The sequence below is a fragment of the Mustelus asterias genome, chromosome 10, assembly GCF_964213995.1.
Source record: "Mustelus asterias chromosome 10, sMusAst1.hap1.1, whole genome shotgun sequence".
Lineage (NCBI taxonomy): Eukaryota > Metazoa > Chordata > Chondrichthyes > Carcharhiniformes > Triakidae > Mustelus > Mustelus asterias.
Window position 1 is genome coordinate 95916344 of NC_135810.1, and position 18789 is coordinate 95935132.

At 41.8% G+C, this 18789-nt stretch overlaps 1 protein-coding gene across 1 annotated transcript in view; it reads left to right on the forward strand.

The window, feature by feature from the left end:
* The first annotated feature begins 538 nt into the window (after window positions 1–538).
* Window positions 539–18789, forward strand: part of rfc3 (replication factor C (activator 1) 3) — a 43841-nt gene continuing 25590 nt past the window's right edge. The window contains exons 1-4 of the mRNA XM_078222242.1: window positions 539–670; window positions 11607–11744; window positions 14546–14613; window positions 18451–18548. Coding sequence (XP_078078368.1) covers window positions 584–670; window positions 11607–11744; window positions 14546–14613; window positions 18451–18548 — 391 coding nt within the window. The 5' untranslated portion in view covers window positions 539–583. The remainder of the gene's footprint in view (window positions 671–11606; window positions 11745–14545; window positions 14614–18450; window positions 18549–18789) is intronic.

Here is an 18789-nt window from a genome sequence, read left to right on the forward strand (position 1 = left end):
TTCGATTCCCGGCTTGGGTGACTGTCTGTGCAGAGTCTGCACGTTCTCCCCGTGTCTGCGTGGGTTTCCTCCGGGTGCTCCGGTTTCCTCCCACAGTCCGAAAGACACGGTTAGGTTAGGTGCACTGGCCGTGCTAAATTCTCCCTCAGTGTACCCGAACAGGCGCCGGAGCGTGGCGACGGGAATTTTCACAGTAACTTCATTGCAGTGTTAATTCTTGTGACACTAATCTTAAAAACACTAATAAATAAAATTTAAAATTAAAAGAAAAGTCACTTTGATCCAAGTGACAAATTGGCTCGATTGGATTTGTCCTGCTTTCTGTGGGTGGCACAACCTACCTGGGGAGATAGTCGGATGATCTGTTCAGTGTTATATTTTGTAGAGGAAATAAAACCCTTGCATCGACTAAAAAGCATCTTTTCGGCAAATCGAACAAGCATCGAAAAAGAAGCAGCTGATCTAACGCCTGCAAGCGGCAGGCGGGCTCGGGTCGGTCACGTGGGGACTCTGCGCGCGGAAGGCTGTTTGAGAGGAAGCGCGCGGAGCGGCGGTTGGTGAGCGCGGGCCGGAGGCGCTGACCATGAGCCTGTGGGTGGACAAATACCGGCCGACGGCCCTCAGCAAACTCGACTACCACAAGGAGCAGGCCAGCCAGCTCCGCAGCCTGGTGAGTGACGGCACCCAACGGCGGGGACCCAGCACTGGGCCCTTCGCTCTGCCGACTGAGCCGCCCAACCCCCTCCCGAAAAAACTATGTGTTGAGTTTACAGTGGAGAGAAAAGGCCTTTAGGGCTTTATCTTTACTTCTGCGACGTTCTGGTTAAGCAGCAAGTTTTTAAACTCGCAACACTACTGTGAAGAAGAAGCCGGTGCTGCGCTGTTATTATCATTTGGGTTGCTGCACTGGATTGGGAGCATCGTTTTTTAGCTAAAGACGTTAACTCGTTTTAAAACGTGACTTCCTTTAATGCATCTTGGCCATTTTCATATTTGGGAATAAATTAATGTCAGCTTAATCAGGCTCTCAGACGGCAGTTAGACCTACTTTATTTGAATCAGAATCCCAGGAGTGCAGAAGGAGGTTACTTGGCCCATTGAGCCTGCACGGACAACAATCTCACCCAGGCCCTATCTTATTTACCTTACCCCACTTATTTACCTTACTCATCCTCCCTGACACTCGGGGGCAATAAAGAGTGCTGGTTAGGTGAATTGGTCATGCTAAGTTCTCCCTCAGTGTACCTGAATTTTTGCCCCACCACCAAACTATAACCCTGAATAGGCGCCAGGGTGTGACGAAAAGGGGATTTTCACAGTAACTTCATTGCATTGTTAATGTTAAGTACTTGTGAGAATAAATAAACTTTAATAACTTTAATTTAGCATGGCCAATCAACCTAATCCACACATTTTTGGACTGTGGGAGGAAACTGGAGCACCCAGAGGAAACCCACGCTGACATGGGGAGAAGGTGGACACTCCACACAGACAGTTACCTGAGGTTGGGTTCTCTGGTGCTGTGAGACAGCAGTGCTAACCACGGTGCCACTTCTTAAATTTGGTACAGGATTGCAAAAGAAGGGTGGATGCATTACTTAAGAGAGGCTGATTGGCTTTTGCATTGACTTGCGACTGGAAAATGTAAGGGCAGGTAATGTAGATCTTTTCAAGGTAGTGTCAGAAAGGCATCTTGAAAAATGAATTAAGTTACAACTCTGAGGATAGCAGGAGGCAAACCACCTTGACCAGTGGTGTTCTGGATTAACAAGAAATATGCCAGCGGTCTGTGTTACTAAGAATTGTTGTTTAGGAGATTGGCCAGCAGGTGTGGATGGAGGAAGTCTGCGTTCACAGTGGAGACAGTAAGAGTTTTAACAACACCAGGTTAAAGTACAACTTTAACCCCACTTAACTTGGACTTTAACCTGGTGTTGTTAAAACTCTTACTGTGTTTACCCCAGTCCAACGCCGGCATCACCACATCATGACTACCATCGACACCCCAAACTGCCGGTTCCAAGTGGAGAGGATCTCCAAGAAGATCGTGCATATCGACAGGTTGGACTTTAACCTGGTGTTGTTAAAACTCTTACTGTGTTTACCCCCAGTCCAACGCCGGCATCTTCACTTCACAGTGGAGAGCCATAGGGTAGAAAAACAGCCTGTGACTGTGGGTGCAATGTCATCTTTGGGACTGGGACAGCACTTTAGTTCCTCCTGGCCAACAGGGGATGCTGGAAAAAAAACACTGGCCTGTGGAACTGGCAACTCATTCCTCCCTTTTGGCTTTCCTCTTATTTGGGAATGGACCATCCTTGTGAACCTGGGCAGTTTGTATGACAGTAACAAGTGCAATACAACTTTCAAATGCATAGGCCTTAATTTTAAAATCCTCCCACCCTATGACAGGCAAGGTTAAATACTTAAACGTTAGAAATGTGACCTCAGCGTGCTGAACTTTTTAAAATGGCTGTGGATATCAAGACAAAAGGGGTATGTCATTGTATTTAGATTTGACTTCTGCAGTGTAACTAGGGGCCTAATTTAAAATTTGCTCTCCAGCATGGGTTTTGCAGGAAAACCAGCAGTGAAAGGGAGAAATAAGCTGCCAGTTCCACTAGTGAGTGGCACAGTGGTTAGCACTGCTGCCTCACAGCGCCAGGAACCTGGGTTCGATTCCTGGCTTGGGTCACTGTCTGTGCGGAGTTTGCACGTTTTCACTGTGTCTGCGTGGGTTTCCTCCAGGTGCTCCTGGTTTCCTCCCCACAGTCCAAAAGACGTGCTGGTTAGGTATATTGGCCATGCTAAATTCTCCCTTGGTGTACCTGAACAGGTGTCGGCATGTGGCGATCAGGGAATTTTCACAGTAACTTCATTAATATAAGCCTACTTGTGATACTAATAAATAAACTTTAAAAACTTTAGTGTTTTTTAGTGCTGCTGTTCCAGTCCGACAAAGATGCCACTGCACTGACAGTCACAGGCTGTTTTTCTATCTTATGCCTCTCCACTGTGAATGCAGACTCCTCCCACCTGATCCCGATGGCCTTTCTTTCCCTCCATCTCTAATGGCCAATTTCCACCAACCCTAAATAACACTGACCACAGGTAAATTTCTTGTTGCTTAGTCATCCAGAATACCATTGGTCCATGTGGTCTGCCTCCCGCTATCCTCACAGTCCTAACTTAATTTATTTTTCAAGATGCTTTTCATACATGACCTTTGAAAATATCTAAGTTACTTGCCCTTGCATTCTCCTGTGGAAAGTCAATGCAAAGCCAATCAACCTCTCTGCTAAATAATGCCTCTGCCATCTTTTGAATACTGTACCATCTATGAACCTTTGATATTTTGATATTAATTTATACTCAATATCATCTCCATAACTCCCCATCAGTCTTGTGTCCGAAGAGAAGAATCCTAGTTCTCATGCTTTATCCTGTAGTGTCCTAAACATTTTGGTGACTGTTCCTTTGTACCGTTTCAAGTTCAGATACATCTCCCTCTTGAGAGTTCCAAAACTCAAGCTATTCCAGGTACAGGTTTATCCCACCATTGCAGCAGAATAATTTTGTTTTTTTGTGTCATTTTTTGATACCATGAGGAATATGTATAGCCTGACTCAAATATCTTTCTTGATTTGCCTCTTCGGATTTCCCATTTGGTCCTAAATTTCTTTTGTTCAATTTCTTATCCCTCAAGATATGACTTTACACATGCCTACATTGAACAACATTTGTTATCTCCCAACCATTCAAGTTCTTCCATAGTTTCCATCTTCTTCTGCTGTATTAATCAATCTTAATTCATGCCATTTGCAAGCTTTGAGATAGTTCTCTTCATGCTCAACAAGCAGCATTTAAGGTAAGTAATCAAATATTTACTTTGGTAGTGTTGGCTGAAGATTAGATTTTGGCCAGAACACTGGGAGACCTCAACTATAGGATCCTTTCCAGGGACCTCTGTGGACAGACAGGGCCACAGAAAGACAGCATTTCCAACAATGCAGCATTCTTGTCAGTTCTGTACTGAGTTGGAGTCTGAACCTGCAACTTTCTGACTTGGAAGGAAAACCTACTGAGATCTGCTTTACAAGAACATCACCTCCACCACTGATCCCTCTGAGAACGTACTCACTACATGCTTTTAAGAAAATTGCCTGTCATTTGGCAGATTCTGTTTCTATTGCCCTGTTGTGATTTGATCTATTCCATCAAACTTTCTAAAACCACAAATTTTTAGTGAAACCTTATGAAGTTTAGTTGAATTCCAGAAAAACACATCAATGCTGTCACATTTACCAACATTTTTGTTTAGTGAAAATTTTGTATTAAATTAGTTTTGCGTAACCTTGTTCTATATCCATGCTAATTCTGATGGATTAGTTTGTAGCTCCCTAAATGGTCCACTAGCTGGTCCTTTACAATCTGTTTTATTTCCTGGTGCTGATGAGATTAACACAACCCTAGTTTCAGATATTCTTATAAGTAAGTAAAATAAACAAATATTATTATAAATAATATATTTGGTGCTTGCCAGTCCTCTGGCACAATGCACTTGCACTTATCTAAGGAATCGTTAAATATTTGTAAGTAGTTCTGCCAGCCCAGCTCTCTTGTATATTTCCTAACTTCTGTCGCAATTTTAAACCATACTGCTTCGCCAACTTCCTTTTGAATTGAAAGGTTTTTCTTTCTACTGCTTCTATTATCTATTGTCGATAACTTGCAGTATTTTAATGCATCCCCTTTATTTCTTTAACTTTATCACTCACTAAAGCTCCTATGCAATCACTGCTCTCAATATTTGTTTAAAATATTATTGGGACTATCTTAACACTTGCCACAATATAGTACTGTACTATTAAATTACAAAGGTGAATATGGTGTATAACTTGAATGTCATCAGACAAAACTGAGCAACAGCTGCAGGTAGTTGGAACATGAGGCAGTGATCTGTGCATTGATAATGCAGCTGAAAGGAAACAGGAGGTCTTTTCTGTTGGAAGATAACATTCAGTTTTGAAAATTAACTTTTGCTGATAGAATCTCAGCATGCTATTTTCTTTTAAGAATAGAAATAGGATTAAGCTTTGTTCTGTTGCTCAGCAATATTGCCTTCAAAAATATTTTCTGTAACGTTCCTTGAGCTGCAGCCTATATTGTGATACGTCATTGTCTTTGATCTTTTGTGTCGTGCCAGATGAAGCATTTAAAGATTAGTACAGAGCTTGAAGGTATGAATTTCTCTAGCTGACATTTTACTGTACTAGGTCAATAATTATTTAATCAAAACATTATCGCAGCCTTTAAGTACAAGGTGAAAAAAGAAAGCCTTCCTGTACCAAAGATGATATAAAGTTAATCATGATCAAGCAATTGAGCTCAGTTTTAAAGAATGAAACGCATTTATTTGATTGTCATTATGCAATACTTTTAGTCATCTTTCTTTCAATCCCCTTTCCCCAATCATTGGGCATGTTCAGCCCTAGCTGAGAGTCTCCTTATACTCTGGAAGCTCTAGTTTCTGGCAGAACTTCTAATTCTGTATATACTGGAACAAAAAAAACTTGTATTTGTATTAGCACCGTTAACATCATTCCAAGGCACTTCACAGGAGCATTATCAGGCACAGTTTGACACATCCACATAGAAGTGATAGGAAAGGTGACTAAAATGGTCAACAAGGTAGGTTTTAAGAAACCGACATAGTGCAGAGTGTATAAATCTGCATTTGCAGCGGTGACCGTTGTTTCAGAAGAAGTTAGGATAAGACAGTGTAGCTGAGTTTGGTACCCACTCATACAGTGTACCTTGGCTTACTTCGCAGTGTTCTTGTCTCCAAGCTGTAAGGTGGCAGGTTCCATTTGGAGGTGTGGTTGCAGATTGACAAAGGTTTGGAACTATATTTTCCAAGATATTTCACATTTAGGAAAGATTGATAAATTGGAGTAAGCCCTGATGATAGAGGTAGTAGTAAGGAAAGAACTTTGCCCATAAATCAGGATGTATAATCAATATGGATGAAACTAGGGAATAACAGGGCAGTAAACTGGTGGGAATAGTTTATAGTTCCCTGACAGTAATCGTCGTGTTGGGCAGAGTATAAATCGGGAAATTAGAGGTTCAGATAATTAAGGGGAACTTTTAATTTTAATATTTTTATCGGCTGGGAAAACTAAATTAGCAAAGTAGCTTGGAGAACTAGTTCATGAAGTGCATTCAAAGACTGTTCCAAAAAAAACTGTGTTCAGGAACCAACTAGCAACAGGCTATTTAGATCAAATACTGTGTAATGAGACAGTTAATTGGTAATCTTGTATTGAAGGGTCCTTTGGGGAAGAGTGATAACAATAGAATTTCATATTACGTTTGAGTGCTATGGTTAATTCAAAAACTAGGCTGTTGAATTTCTTGTATATCCCCCTTTGCACTGTGAATCATTTCACAATTAACCTTCCCTCAACTTGATACCTGTGCTTTGGAGAGCAAGTACAAGAGGCCAGAGGAGCATCTCCCCTTACCCAATTTCCAACCTGCACCTCCATCTTGCCTTGAAAAGGTTTTATTTCAAATTATAAATTCTTGTTTTAAAAAAATCAAATTGGGGGAAGGAGACTGGATCTGCCTTTTGGCGTCTTCCCCAGCCAATGTTTCATAAATAGTTAAAAAAAAAAATTCAATGGGTATAAGCCGTAAGCATTGACTTGAGTGAAACACAGATGGGGTAATTAGTCTGCTTGAAATGTCATCATTATGCCCAATGGTATTTTTTCCTTGAATGTAATTTCTGTCTTCTAATGTGTTGGCCATTCTTATAGTGTAATTCTCAAGTTTGTGAGATAAAGAAAGAACTTTCATATAAATGTAACAACCTCAAGACCTCAAATGTTCCCAATGCTATCAATCTTTCAAATGGGGTCAAAACAGTAGTGAAAGCAGAATTGATGGTGACTCTAAAAGGGAAGTGGATAAATACATGAAAAAGTATAACTGAGAAGGTTTTGGGGAAAGGACTAAAAATATAGTGCTCTTAAGCCAAATATAGTAAGAATAATTGTCTAATTCTCTGATATTGACTTTATATATTCCGAACCAATATTCATTATACCAAAACAAATTATCTGTGGTAATTCTTTTGACTGGCTCTTTGTGGAACTGAATCTGCATGACTGAACTTTAGTTTATAACGATGATTTCAGAAAATACCTTTTTTATTCATTTACGGGATGTAGGCATCGCTGACTGAGCCAGCATTTATTGCCCATCCCCAACTGCCCTCCACAGCCACATTGCTGTGGATCTGGAGGCACATGTAGGCCAGACCATGTAAGGACATCAGATTTCCTTCCCTAATGGACATTAATGAATCTGCAGCTCCAGTTCCGCGTCACGGAACTGGAGCTGCAGATTGCTGACCTGAGTCTAGTCAGGGAGAATGAGAGACTAATAGACATGAGTTATAGGCAAGTAGTTACACCGGGGCCTCGGGAGGAAGACACGTGGGTCACAGTTAGGAGGAGTAAAGGTCAGAAGGGTAACGTACGAGAGAGTATCCCAGTGGTTGTGACTCATAGCAGGAAGGGCTCGGCTCTTAGTGAGTAATTAGTGGAGGCGTCACCTGTGGTTGTCCCCCTCCAAAACAAGTATATTGTTTTGGATAGTGTGGAGGAGGATGACTCTCCAGGGGTAAGCCACAGTGACCAGGTCACTGGCACAGAGTCGGGCTCTGTGGCCCGGGAAGGAAAGAGAGGAATTAGGAGAGCATTAGTGGTGGGGAACGCGTCGGTTAGAGGCACAGACAGGCGATTCTGTGGGTGCGAACGGGACTCCAGGATGGTAGTCTGCCTACCTGGGGCTGGGGTACTGGATGTCTCCGAGCGGATAGGAGGCATATTAAAAGGGGAAGATAAAGAAACGGATGTCGTTGTACACATTGGTGCAAATGACGTAGAAATGAAGAGCAGGGGGATCCTATGAGAGCAATTCAGGGAGTTGGGAAATAGGCTAAAAAGTAGGGCCTCCAGGGTGACAATATCTGGGCTGCTCCCAATGCCTCGTGCCAGTGAGGCTAGGAATAGGGAGTTAGTGCAATTGAACGCTTGGCTAAAGGACTGGTCCAGGAGGGAGGGCTTCATTTTCCTGTATCATAGAATTCATAGAAACTCTACAGTGCAGAAGAAGGCCACTCGGCCCATCGAGTCTGCACCGACCACAATCCCACCCAGGTCCTACCCCCACATATTTACCCGCTAATCCCACTAACCTACGCATCTCAGGACTCTAAGGGGCAATTTTTAACCTGGCCAATCAACCTAACCTGCACATCATTGGAAAGTTTTCAAGAGAGGATGGCACCTGTACAATAAGGACGGGTCACAACTAAATTGGAAGGGCACGAATATCCTGGCTGGGAGTTTTGCTAGTGCAGTTCGGGTGGGTTTAAACTATTATGGCGGGGGGGTGGGGATCAAAATATTAGGCCTACAAGTGTAGAGGCTGGGGACAAGCTTGGGGCCAGGACAAGGCTGGCAAAGAAGAAGAGCACTCTGGGGGAGGATGACCTCACTGGGCCTGCTGGTCTGGAGTGCATCTACTTCAACGCAAGGAGCGTAGCAGGTAAGACAGACGAACTTAGGGCCCTAATGCTTACGAGGAATTTGGATGTGGTTGCGGTGACAGAGACTTGGTTGAAAGAGGGACAGGACTGGCAGCTGAATATTCCGGGGTACAAGTGTTTTAGGCGAGACAGAGGAGGGGCCAAAAGAGGTGGGGAAGTAGCAGTATTAGTTAGAGAACATATTACAGCGGTGCAGAGGGAGGACAATTCGGAGGGGTCGTGTAATGAGTCACTGTGGGTGGAGCTCAGAAACAGGAAGGGCGCAGTCACTATGTTGGGGGTATACTACAGGCCCCTCAACAGCCCAAGGGAAGTGGAAGAACGGATATGTCAGGAGATACTGGATAGGTGCAGGAAAAATAGGGTTGTTGTAGTGGGAGACTTCAATTTCCCTGGTATAGACTGGAAATCGCTTAGAGTTGGGACTCTGAATGGGGAGGAATTTGTAAAATGCGTACAGGAAGGTTCTTTGGAACAATATGTAGATAGCCCGACTAGAGAGGAGGCTATACTGGACCTAGTACTGGGGAATGAGCCCGGTCAGGTCTTCAAAGTTTCAGATGGGGAACATGTGGCAAATAGTGACCACAATTCTGTTAGCTTTAGGATAGTGATGGAAAAGGATGGGTGGTGTCCCAAAGGTAAGGTGTTGGATTGGGGGAAGGCTAACTTTAGTGGGATTAGGCAGAAATTGGCGGCTGTTTGAGGGTAAATCCACATCTGGCATGTGGGAGTCTTTTAAGGAACAGTTGTTAGGGCTGCAGGACAGGCATGTGCCTGTAAAAAAGGATAGGATTCGAGAACCATGGATAACCAGGGAAATTGAGGGACTGGTCAAAAAGAAAAGAGAGGCGTACGTTAGGTCCAGGCAGCTAAAAACGGAGGGAGCTCTGGAGGAATACAAAGAAAGTAGGAAAGAACTCAAACGAGGAATTAGAAAGGCAAAAAGGGGTCACGAAATGTCCTTGGCAGACAGGATTAAGGAGAATCCCAAGGCATTTTATTCATATGTTAGGAACAAAAGGGTTGTCAGGGAAAAAATCGGACCTCTCAGGGACAAAAATGGGGAATTATGCTTAGAGCCCAAAGAAGTAGGGGAGATCCTAAATGAATACTTTGCGTCGGTATTCACAAAGGAGAGGGATGTGTTGACTGGGAGTGTCTCGGAGGGGAGTGTTGAACTGTTAGAGAAAATCACCATTACAAGAGAGGAAGTGTTAGGTTTTTTAGAGAATATAAAGACTGGCAAATCCCCAGGGCCTGATGGAATCTATCCAAGGCTGTTCAGGGAGACGAGAGATGAAATCGCTGGACCTCTGACACAAATCTTTGTCTCGTCACTGGACGCAGGTGAGGTCCCAGAGGATTGGAGGATAGCTAATGTGGTCCCGTTATTTAAGAAGGGTAGGAAGGATAACCCTGGAAATTATAGGCTGGTGAGCTTGGCGTCCGTGGTAGGGAAGTTGTTGGAGAGGATTCTTGGAGGTAGGATGTATGCGCATTTAGAAAAGAATAAACTCATTAACGATAGTCAGCATGGTTTTGTGAGAGGGAGGTCATGCCTCACTAACCTGGTGGAGTTTTTTGAAGAAGTGACTAGAATGGTTGACGAGGGAAGGGCCGTGGATGTCGTCTATGTGGACTTTAGTAAAGCGTTTGACAAAGTACCTCATGGTAGGTTGGTGCAAAAGGTTGGATTTCATGTGATAAAGGGGGAGGTGGTTAGATCGGTGGAGAACTGGCTTGGTCACAGAAGACAGAGGGTGGTAGTGGAAGGGTCTTTTTCCGGCTGGAGGCCTGTGACTAGTGGTGTTCCGCAGGACTCTGTATTGGGATCTCTGCTGTTTGTGATTTATATAAACGATCTGGAAGAAGGTATAACTGGGGTGATCAGTAAGTTTGCAGACGACACAAAATTGGCTGGACTTGCAGATAGTGAGGAACATTGTCAGAGGCTACAGATGGATATAGGCTTGAAATTTGGGCAAAGAAATGGCAGATGGAGTTCAATCCAGATAAATGCGAAGTGATGCATTTTAGTAGAGCTAATTTAGGGGGGGAGCTATACGATAAATGGCAGAACCATAAAGGGTGTAGATACGCAGAGGGACCTGGGTGTGCAAGTCCACAGATCCTTGAAGGTGACGTCACAGGTGGTGAAGAAGGCATATGGCATGCTTGCCTTTATAGGACGGGGCATAGAGTATAAAAGTTGGGGTCTGATGTTGCATTTGGAATACTGCGTCCAGTTCTGGTCGCCACACTACCAGAAGGATGTGGAGGCTTTAGAGAGAGTGCAGAGGAGGTTTACCAGGATGTTGCCTGGTATGGAGGGGCTTAGTTATGAGGAGAGATTGGGTAAACTGGGGTTGTTCTCACTGGAAAGACGGAGGATGAGGGGAGACCTAATAGAGGTGTATAAAACTATGAAAGGCATAGATAGGGTGAACGGTGGGAAGCTTTTTCCCAGGTCGGTGGTGACGTTCACGAGGGGTCATAGGTTCAAGGTGAGGGGGGTAGGTTTAACACGGTTATCAGAAGGACATATTTTACACAGAGGTTGGTGGGGGCCTGGAATGCGCCGCCAGGCAAGGTGGTGGAGGCGGGCACACTGGGAACGTTTAAGACTTATCTAGATAGCCACATGAACGGAGTGGGAATGGAGGGATACAAAAGAATGGTCTAGTTTGGACCACGGAGCGGCGCAGGCTTGGAGGGCCAAAAGGGCCTGTTCCTGTGCTGTATTCTTTGTTCTCTTTGTTCTTTGTTAGATGGGTTTTTACAACAATTGACAATGGTTTTATGGTCACCATTAGATTCCGGATTTGAACCCAGGTCCCCAAATCTTGTCCTGGATCTCTGGATTACTAGTCAAGTGACAATACCACTACGCCACTGCCTCCTATACTGGTCACTATAGTACCATTTCCACTATATCATATGAAACTCTGGCTGGTTATGACCTGTGTTTTGTTCCTACCAGGTTCAATGTGGTGATTTCCCTCACTTGCTGGTGTATGGACCTTCAGGCTCAGGAAAGAAGACGAGGATAATGTGTTTACTTCGTGAGCTTTATGGTGCAGGAATAGAGAAGCTAAGGATTGAACATCAAACAATAACAGTAAGGAATTCATTGTGTTCTTAAATATATACTTCAGCAAAATGATGCTATTTAGAACTAAAAAGGTACCATAGTACTCTGCTGGGAATTGTGAACTTTATGGCATAATTATTTGTTCAAGTATTGTTGCATAATAAAGTAACTGATTTTTATAACTTCAATCAATTTGGAACACTGTGTGCTATCTTCAATGATCCAACTTGGCAGATTATTTTAGGGGCCACTGTTTTGAGCCCCCTGTATCTTCTTTCCTTATCGAATCCTATATATCCCTTGACACCCAGGATTCTCTGGACTCTTTTCCCTTTATGAAAACATGTTGGCTTTGTACTCTCCTTATTTCCTTTTGGTGGCTCCCATTGCTCTGATGTGAATTTTCCTACAAGTAGCCGCTCCCAGTCCACTTTGGCCAGATCCTATCTTATCGTATTAAAAGTGGCCTTTCCCAATTCAGAAACTTTATTTCCGGTCCATCTTTGTCCTTTTCCATAATTACCTTAAATCTTACCGAGTTATGATTACTATCACCAAAATGCTTCCCCACCGACACTTCTACCATCTGCCCGTCTATGTTCCTTAAAATTAGGTCAAGTACCATCCCCTCTCTTGTAGGACATTTACATACAGGTTCAAAAAGCTATCCTGGATGCACATCAAGAATTTTGCCTCCCCTAACCCTTGCACATTTTGTCCAGCTCAAATGATATTGGGGAAGTCGAATTCCTATTATTATTGCCCTATTGTTTTTACACTCCTCTGAGATTTGCCTATGTATCTGCTCTTCTGTCTCTCGCTGACTGGCCTACAGCTCCCAGCAACATGATTGCCCTCTTTTTCTTTTTGAAGTTCCATCCATATGACCTCAATTGAGGAACCTGCTAAGATGATATCCCTCCACACTGCAGTCACTGACTGCTTGACCAATATTGCGATACCACTTCTTTTATACCCTTCTGTCTCACCTCACCTTATCTACATGTTAACTTTCCTGGAAAAAAACTAGACAGATAGTTCTCTAGATCAGTGGTTTGAGGAACCAAGTCAGAACAGGCGATTTTAGATGTAATGTGCAATAAGAAAGTCAATTAACTAGTAGTAAATTCATGTTGACTCTGCTGAAAAACGTTGTGATTTTCTAAGTGCCCTGTTACTATATCCCAAATAATGGATTCCAGAATTTTACTTGCAACTGATGTTGGGCCAACTGGCCTATCGTTCCTTTTTTCTATTCCACCTTTCTTAAATAGCGGGCTTGTATTTGCTACATTTCAATTCTTGAACTGTTCTAAAATCTGCAAGATGGAAACCAATTCTCACTCAGAATCAAGGGATATGAGTGGACAGGAAAGTAGAGTTAAGGCTTACAATCATCGATGATAGCATTGAATGGTCAAGCAGGCCTCAGGGACTTAGGTTTTTATGTACTTATGTTCTAATGCTTTCACGGTCTCTGCAGCAATCCCTTCTATAAGCCCTCGGATGCATGCCGTTCAGTCCATTCAGCCTTTGGATGGATGCATGCCATTCACATAGACTTAGTCTAGTTATAACTGAAGCATTAACTCTATTGATAAAGGAAGAACTCCAGTGTCACTCGAGCATCATTTACATATAAGCTGAGAAGCAGGTGTACGCCATCCACATCTTGGAGATACTTAAAATAAGTGAAACACAAAAGCAGCAGTTTCCGCCCCTTTTAACCATGTTTAACTCCTTGGAAATGAGTATACTTCAGGTTTTGTGGAAAATTGGCATTACATGGTCAGAGTGCATAGGAAACATGATCATCAAAGCACAATCGAAGTGCAAGAAATATGTGTTCCAATCACCAAATAGCTACCTTGGAGTTATCTAAGTCTAGTCTAGAGTTAGTCTAGATTTGTTAGCACTTAGTTCCATTAATTCTTTAGTATTCTTTACTTACACTGATTTCTTTTAAGTTGCCCATTCTCATTAGGCACTTAGTCCATTATTATATCTGGATTATTTTTATCTTCTACTGTGAAGCCAAATACAAAGTATGTATTTATTGTCTCTGCCCTTTCCTTGTTCTCCATGGACCCAATTACACTTTTTTCTTATTTACTTATCTAAAGAAACATTTACAATCGTGTTTTTGAATTCTATTTTACTAGTCTATTTTTTTTTCTTATCAATTTCTTGGTCCTCCTTTGCATTCTAAAATCTTCTCAACCCTATTTCTGGCAACATCAAAGTTATTCATTAATGTTGCATTGTGTGTGTTGAGGTGAATTGTTGGATTCCTGGTTGTTCTGCAGCATCAGGTTGATGGGGTCAGACTCAAAGACCACAGCTCAGCAGTGAGTTCATGATCAGGACTGGGCTTTACGAGGAAAGTGGAGTGCTTCTGAACAGGCACCGAACATAACAAGTGGCATTTACTGGCCACAGAGCTTTGGCCAAGTTCTCCATATTCCCCATGAGCCCATGGACTGTAGACCGAGACCAGCAAGACCTGAGCCTTGGTGCCATTGCCAGTGCTGTCTTTAATCCCATCTTTCTATTATCAAGGTTACCCCTAATCCTTTTCCATTTAGCTCATCTCATCAAAAAGCTAAGGATCCTTTCACAGGCCGTAATGGTCCAAGAAGACAGCACACTGGCATCACCTCAAGGGCAATTGGGAATGGACGATGAATACTGTCCTTGCCACAAAATCACCAACCCATAAACAAAAAGTGGTTACTTCAACACTTGTAGTATTGAAGCCCTAACAAATCAAATCAGCATGAAACTATTAATATTGTAGGTTCTTACTATTTTATTGTGCATCTTTACAGACACCATCCAAAAAGAAACTGGAAATAAGCACAATAGCAAGCAACTATCATCTTGAAATTAATGCAAGGTAAGTGCTTACAAAGGATAAGAATTTTGTTCAATAATCCTCAATTTTTAAGAGTGTTGTTAACCTGAAAAGGTAGGGCACTATTGGTGATTGGAACACTTTTCTTGCACTTCGATTGTGCATTGATGTATTGTGTTTCCTATGCACTCTGACCATGTAATGCCAATTTTCCACAATACCGGAAGTATACTAATTTCCAAGGAATTAAACATGGTTAAAAGGGATGGAGACTGCTGTTTTTGTGTTTCACTTATTTTAAGTATCTCCAGGGTGTGGATGGCGTACACCTCCCTCTCAGCTTGTATGTAAACAACACTTGAGTGACATTGGAGTGCTTCCTTTATCAATTCTTAGATCACATGCTGCAACAACTTAATTTTTAAAAAAGGGTTGACTCTTGCACTTCTTTAGTGGTGATTTGTAAAGAAACATGGAGACATTTATACAAATTACTGCAGATGCTGGCAATCTGAAATAAAAACAAAAAATGCTGCAAATACTCAGCCGTGTAGCAGTTTAGGTGAATGGTTATTAACTTGAAGCATTAACTCTATTTTACTGCAGATGCTGCCGGATCTGAGTATTAACAGCATTTTCTGTTATTAAAGAGACATTTATGATGGGGGAGACATAGAGCAGTGGCCGTGTTGCGGAACTAATAATTCAGAGACACAGTCAATGTTTTGGGGACATGAGTTCAAATCGCACCATGGCAGCTGGTGGAATTTGGATTCAGTTAATTTTTTAAAAGTCAGGAATATAAAGCTAATCTCAGTAATGGTGACCGTGAAACTATCGTTGATTGTCATTAAAATCCCATCTGCTTCACTAATATCTTCTTCAGGAAGGAAATCTGCCATCATTACCTCGTCTGACCTACATGCGACTCCAGATCCATTGAAATTTGGTTTGCTCTTAATTGCTCTCTGAAGTAGCCTAGCAAGCCAATTCAGTTCAAGGGCAATTGGGATGGGCAGCAACAAATGCTGCCCTTGCCAGTGATGCCCAGACTCCTTGAAAGAATAAAGAAACAAATTTCAGTCCTCTGGTCTAAATTCAAATCAGAGTCTGGGGGGCGGGGGGAGGATAAAAGATGAAGATTTCACTTTTCACCTCTAGTATATGATTAGAAAGCTATTTTGTACTGTGTTCACCTTCAACATAATGGTGCGAATGACTATTCGGGTTCCTTTGTCAGGTTGCAAATATGCATGTCTGGATTGACCTGGAGGCCATATAATGCCTCCATACAATCCCGATGCATGCAAAAATCACTCCACAACATGCATGCGCTAGATCCACTAAGCCTAGTTTCAAGAACTCCGCATCTACATTGGACACTGGTTTGTGGTAGCATAGCTGAAAAGTAGAGGAGTGAGGGACGCAAGTACACATGTTGAAAGTTGTATAGGCTGCCTAAGGCACACAAGTGATGGCCCATTGCACCCTTTTTATCAATGACTAGTTGCTCAGCCAGTTCTTAGTGAATTTTCTACATACACAGTGAAGGATTCCTTCACCTTTGCAAAGATTATATGCAGCCTACATACTGATAGCAATACCTTGTCTGAGTTTGTTCTACATTGTTATTTATGAACGCTGCTGAAGAAAGCTGTTTACATTTGGGCTGGATCGCTATACTAGTCTATACCATTTCCTGAATCTGTATTCATTAAAGTTATGAACTTAGCAACTTGTGCAATCAAGTTCAGGTTTAATGACTCCCATGTATGGATGGTCTAACAATGGGATCCCCTCGAGGTAATCTCCCCTTGCTAACTTTTGCGTTGACTTCTATGAGAAATTCATTTTTGATGGAAAGAGCACTAATCTCCTGCCCTGTGCTATTCTGATACAAGGTTGATATGTTCATGATCTTACACAGTTTAAGAAGAAAGAAAAGTACAGCACAGGAACAGTCCCTTTGGCTCTCTATCATGATCATGATGCCCTGACTAAAAAAAAAAACTTTGTACACCATCCCTCGCTCCCATTCACTTTTGAGATGGAACAATCGAACATGTTGTTTTTCGTCGGCTTGTAAATTGTAAACTCTGCTGATGGTGTACTCAACTCAACTCTGAAACCCTAGGGGGAACCCAAGTGAACAAAAATGCATTAACTCTGCTTAAACAAACACTCCATGTCTAAAATGAGTACTTATCTTGTTCTCCTACCTACTAACTTAGAAGTTTCCCTAGGTAAACCGTCACCCTGCAAGACAGAACTAAATTTTAAACATGCCCTTTAAAAGAAACATGATATAAATATACTACTTAAAGGCACATTATCATTACACTGGCGATCAAATCATTGTTCGCTGTATTTTGCATAACTCAGATGTGCCAAAGATCACGACTTTCAGACCTGAAAATGGCCAGTCTACCTAAATTACTCTCGAAAGGCAAAAGTATCTTAAAAATTTGAACAACATGTTAGCAAGCAGTTTCATGCTGCTACTATGCACTGGCGATGCAAGAAATAATTTCCACTAATACGATGCTGCTGTCAGTCCAAAAGACTTTCTGCCTACCACACAATTGAGCATATGAATTTCAGTGCGGTATGATACCGGGTGTGTAGGTTGTACATCTCAACAATTGGCTGATCAAATCAAGCTACATGTTCCTCAGACTTTTTGTAATGGGCAGAGTACAGACTGTACTCAGGCAGCACACGCTTGCAAACAAAATAGGAAATAAAATAAAACATCTACTTTTGGATGTGATTCTATGATTGGGTAGCACTTGCTGAACAATCCTGCATATGCAAATAGCTACACTAACAACATAGAACAGTACAGCACAGAACAGGCCCTTCGGCCCACGATGTTGTGCCGAGCTTTATCTGCAAAATTAACAATTTTAAGATAACCGGTTGAGTTCCTCACTTGATTATTTACAACTTTCTTGAAGCAGCATATGTTGATACCCAATGACCCATTCTCTAAACAAAAATATGTTGAAGCTTTGTGCCTTTTTTGAATTTCCTGGAAGCATAGTGAGCCTATAATTCCTGTTGCTTTCTCCACAGCAGCACCTTGGCCAATCGGCATCTTTTATGTCCTGTGGTATGAATTGTTGTGACCACTTCAAATTTGTCATTTTTGCATTTGGCAGCATGTCTCTTTTCAGCAATAAATATTCAAAAACTGTGAACTAGTTTTACATGAGGCCCCTAGAGTTAGCAAAAGATTCATTTATTTTTGCTATCAATCTGGGCTGAATTTAAACAGATCCCAGAAAAGGTGAGTTTTTAACCCATTTTCAACATTACTTTGGATTTTTTTCTCTGCACAGTGACGCATGCCAATTAATATTTCTATATTTTATTATGTTGGGACTTGACATGATTGACACATGAATTGGTACTGCCCTATTATACATTTTTGGATGTTTTTCAGCCGAATATGTGTATGGCTTTCAAAGAAATTGGAAGTATTTTATTCTGCTTCTCTCGTGATTAAACTGAGCCTAAGTAGATTAGTCATAGAGTGGTGGTGCCAGGTTCACCTTCCGATCTCACGTTGATGCTAGGATTATTACAATTTACATCAAAATTCTTGGGCTTGGGAGGAGAAAGGTCAGCTGCAATTCCTACTCCTCCTGTTAGCCATCCTGTAACCCTAGATTGATGTGAATGAGGATCGGATGATCTTTGTTTTGATGTCTCTTTCCTATGATTACTAATACTCTCTATCAAAGCTCATGAAAATTAAGGCTGCTTGGGTGGGATATTGGAGAGCATCAGATTTGCTTTACCTTCTGCATCTTCCAACCATCTGTTATTTCCAATTTTAAAACAGATTAGAATTCTAGAATTACATTTCTGTTACAGTGATGCTGGGAACAGTGACAGAGTGGTTATTCAAGAACTAATTAAAACAGTAGCACAGTCTCAGCAGCTTGAGACAAGTACACAAAGAGACTTCAAAGGTAAGACACGATATAATTGAGAGATCTAATTTATGGATTTCACTAATTTGAAAGTATATACACGTGTATCAATCTCCATGGATATCAATAAACCAAAGAACTGAATTTACTGAAGAATCACAATGAAAAAAATCAATTGTAAGATTTCATCTTTTTATAACTTGTACTGAAGCAATCATGCCAAAAGCAACATAAATTAAACTTCAATTAACAGATGAGTCACATTCGGTATAAATTGCAT